This window comes from Fukomys damarensis, unplaced genomic scaffold (genome assembly GCF_012274545.1).
Source record: "Fukomys damarensis isolate Sample0158 unplaced genomic scaffold, DMR_v1.0_HiC HiC_scaffold_20, whole genome shotgun sequence".
NCBI classification, from domain to species: domain Eukaryota; kingdom Metazoa; phylum Chordata; class Mammalia; order Rodentia; family Bathyergidae; genus Fukomys; species Fukomys damarensis.
The window spans coordinates 570,962-573,390 of NW_022900932.1; the positions used below are offsets into that span (position 1 = coordinate 570,962).

At 60.8% G+C, this 2,429-nt stretch overlaps 1 protein-coding gene across 1 annotated transcript in view; it reads right to left on the minus strand.

Moving 5' to 3' along the window:
• Positions 1 to 445: 445 nt before the first annotated feature.
• Positions 446 to 2,429, minus strand: part of Nrm (nurim) — a 3,456-nt gene continuing 1,472 nt past the window's right edge. Inside the window, exons 2-4 of the mRNA XM_010643468.3 lie at positions 1,981 to 2,177; positions 1,236 to 1,412; positions 446 to 867 (exon numbers count right to left, since the gene is read on the minus strand). Of these exons, the coding sequence (XP_010641770.2) occupies positions 586 to 867; positions 1,236 to 1,412; positions 1,981 to 2,177 (656 nt within the window). The 3' untranslated portion in view covers positions 446 to 585. The remainder of the gene's footprint in view (positions 868 to 1,235; positions 1,413 to 1,980; positions 2,178 to 2,429) is intronic.

Consider the following 2,429-nt stretch of genomic DNA (forward strand, 5'->3'; position numbering starts at 1 on the left):
CCGGGGCCGGAAACCGCTAGACGAGGGGTCCCAGAGGCCCAGAGGAGGGACGGGGTCCACGCCCCCAACTGTGACAGGTGACGACATCCGCCCTCCTGCTGGAGAGAAGTGGCGCTGAGCCCAGTGACTGTGAAGCGATGAAATCTCAAGCCGTTCCTTGGCCCGTGATCTGGACCGCTGGCCTGAAACAGCCAGCGCCTGGACGTTAAGGGAGTGGAATGGTTTTCTTGGCGGGGGGGGCGCTGTGGAGACAGAGTCTCACTATGTAGTTGAGACTGACCGGGAACTCACTACGTAGCTCAGGCTGGTCTCAAACTCACAGCGATCCTCCTGCCTCAGCCTCCCGAGTGCTGGGATTACAGGTGTGCGCCAGCAAGGAAGTGGAATTTTTTATGTATTTTATTTTTTTATTTTTAAAAGCCAGGATCCTGCTGTGCAGCCCAGGCTGGCCTCGAACTTGCGACAATCCTCCTGTCTCAGCCTCCAGAGAGCTGGGATTACAGACAATACTCCACCAAACGGGGCAAAGGGGCCTGGAATTTGAGGCGGGAGAGAAGTACAAGGCTTGGAAGTAGACTTCGCACCTCACTCTTGGTCTGTGTCCTGGGGACGGGAGAGGAGGTGGAGTTTTCTCTGTAGCTGAGCCTGGAGGTAGCGGAGGTCTTGCTGGTCCAGCCCATGAGCCAGGCCCAGATAGAGGGTGAGGAGGAGAGCAAGGAGGAGGCGGTCAGTGCCCAGGGTGGGCACCACCCACAGCACCGTCAGCAGCTCCACGCACACCGGGTGGCGCAGGTGGGAGAAAAGCCGCAGCGCTCGAGGAGACTTCAGGGCCAGAGGCTCTCCCAGCCCCAGGACGTGGTAGTACACCTAGGAGCGGGAGGAAGGCTTGGACAGGAGCCTCCCTGGCCTGGCTGCCTCTCCTCCAGGCACTGCCCTCTGCAGTCAGACCCAGGAACCTTGCCCAGGCCCCAGAGACCCACGGGTGCTGGCCTTTGAGGGATGCTGAAGGGAGACCGCCTTTAAGAAAGGCCCAGAGAACTGGGGATTTGGCTCAGTGGCTCCGCTGCCTGCCTCGCAAGCACAGGGTCCCAAGTTTGATCCCCGGCACCATAGAAATAGAAAGGCCAAGAGGAACAGAAAACCCCGGAGGAAGAAGGGCCCGGGAAGAGGAGGAAGAAACCCATGGAAGGGCAAGAATTCTGGACACAAGTCTCAGCAGGTATCTGCAGCCTCACCTGTTTGAGGCCCATGAGTTCAGCATAGTCAAAGACGAGAAGGGTGCTGAAGATGAGGAGCCAGGAAATGACGTGGAGGACAAAGCAGAGCAGCGGCACCCAGGTGGCCCAGGGCTCGGCGCGAGCCTCCCAGAGCACAGGACCGCTGGGCACGGCCTCCCAGTTCCGCATCACCAGCTGGGGAAGAGAAGGGCCGGCATCCCAGCAGCCCACCCTGGGGGACCGGACCTGTGCACCCACAGCTGGAGGACGTGGGGAGGCCCAGGGAGCGGGCCAGCTGTCTCCCAGGTCTGCGGGACGGACGGTCGGCTCACAGCTCAGCGAGTGCCCCGTGGGAGACGATTAGCTAGGAGCTGAAAACCTCCTTCCACACCCAGGGAGGCGGAGGGGAGGACTGAAAAGGAGTTGAAGGGTATCTCAGGGACAGCATAAACAAAGTTGCAAAGACGCAGATGCACAGCAGGTAGTGGGGGTGACAAGTTCGCTTTTCCTTTCCCTGAGACAGGCTTGCTGTGCGTCCAGGCTGGCCTCGAACTGTTGACCCTTCTCCCTCAGCCTTCTAAGGGCTGGGACTATGGACAAATGCGAACATGCCTGCTACTTCTGTGTGCCCTACGTGATAAAAAATAGGCTAACGTGCCATGGAGGAGTGGAAGCTGAGACTCATGCCCTCAGTAATCATTTTCCATATCTCCCCTGCATTCTGTCTTCCTCGGTGTCTCTCTGGGCTACGCAGGCTTCATACCTGCAGGGCCAGGGCAGTGCAGGCCACATACACAGACCTCTGGAGGACCCCGAAGTGCTGGGACGTCCAAGCCTTCACTGCTTCGGTCGCCATGAGGCTGTGCTGTCCGACAAACAGCAGGAGAAGGCCCAGGTCCCACGCCAGGGAGGCCAGGACAGTGCGGTCCTGCAGGGCAGCGAGCCATCCCTGGCGGGGACCTGCGCAGTGCAGGGGCAGAGGGACTGGTCAGGCGGGGCTGGGCTGGCAACCCCGAAGTGCTGGGACGTCCAAGCCTTCACTGCTTCGGTCGCCATGAGGCTGTGCTGTCCGACAAACAGCAGGAGAAGGCCCAGGTCCCACGCCAGGGAGGCCAGGACAGTGCGGTCCTGCAGGGCAGCGAGCCATCCCTGGCGGGGACCTGCGCAGTGCAGGGGCAGAGGGACTGGTCAGGCGGGGCTGGGCTGGCACAC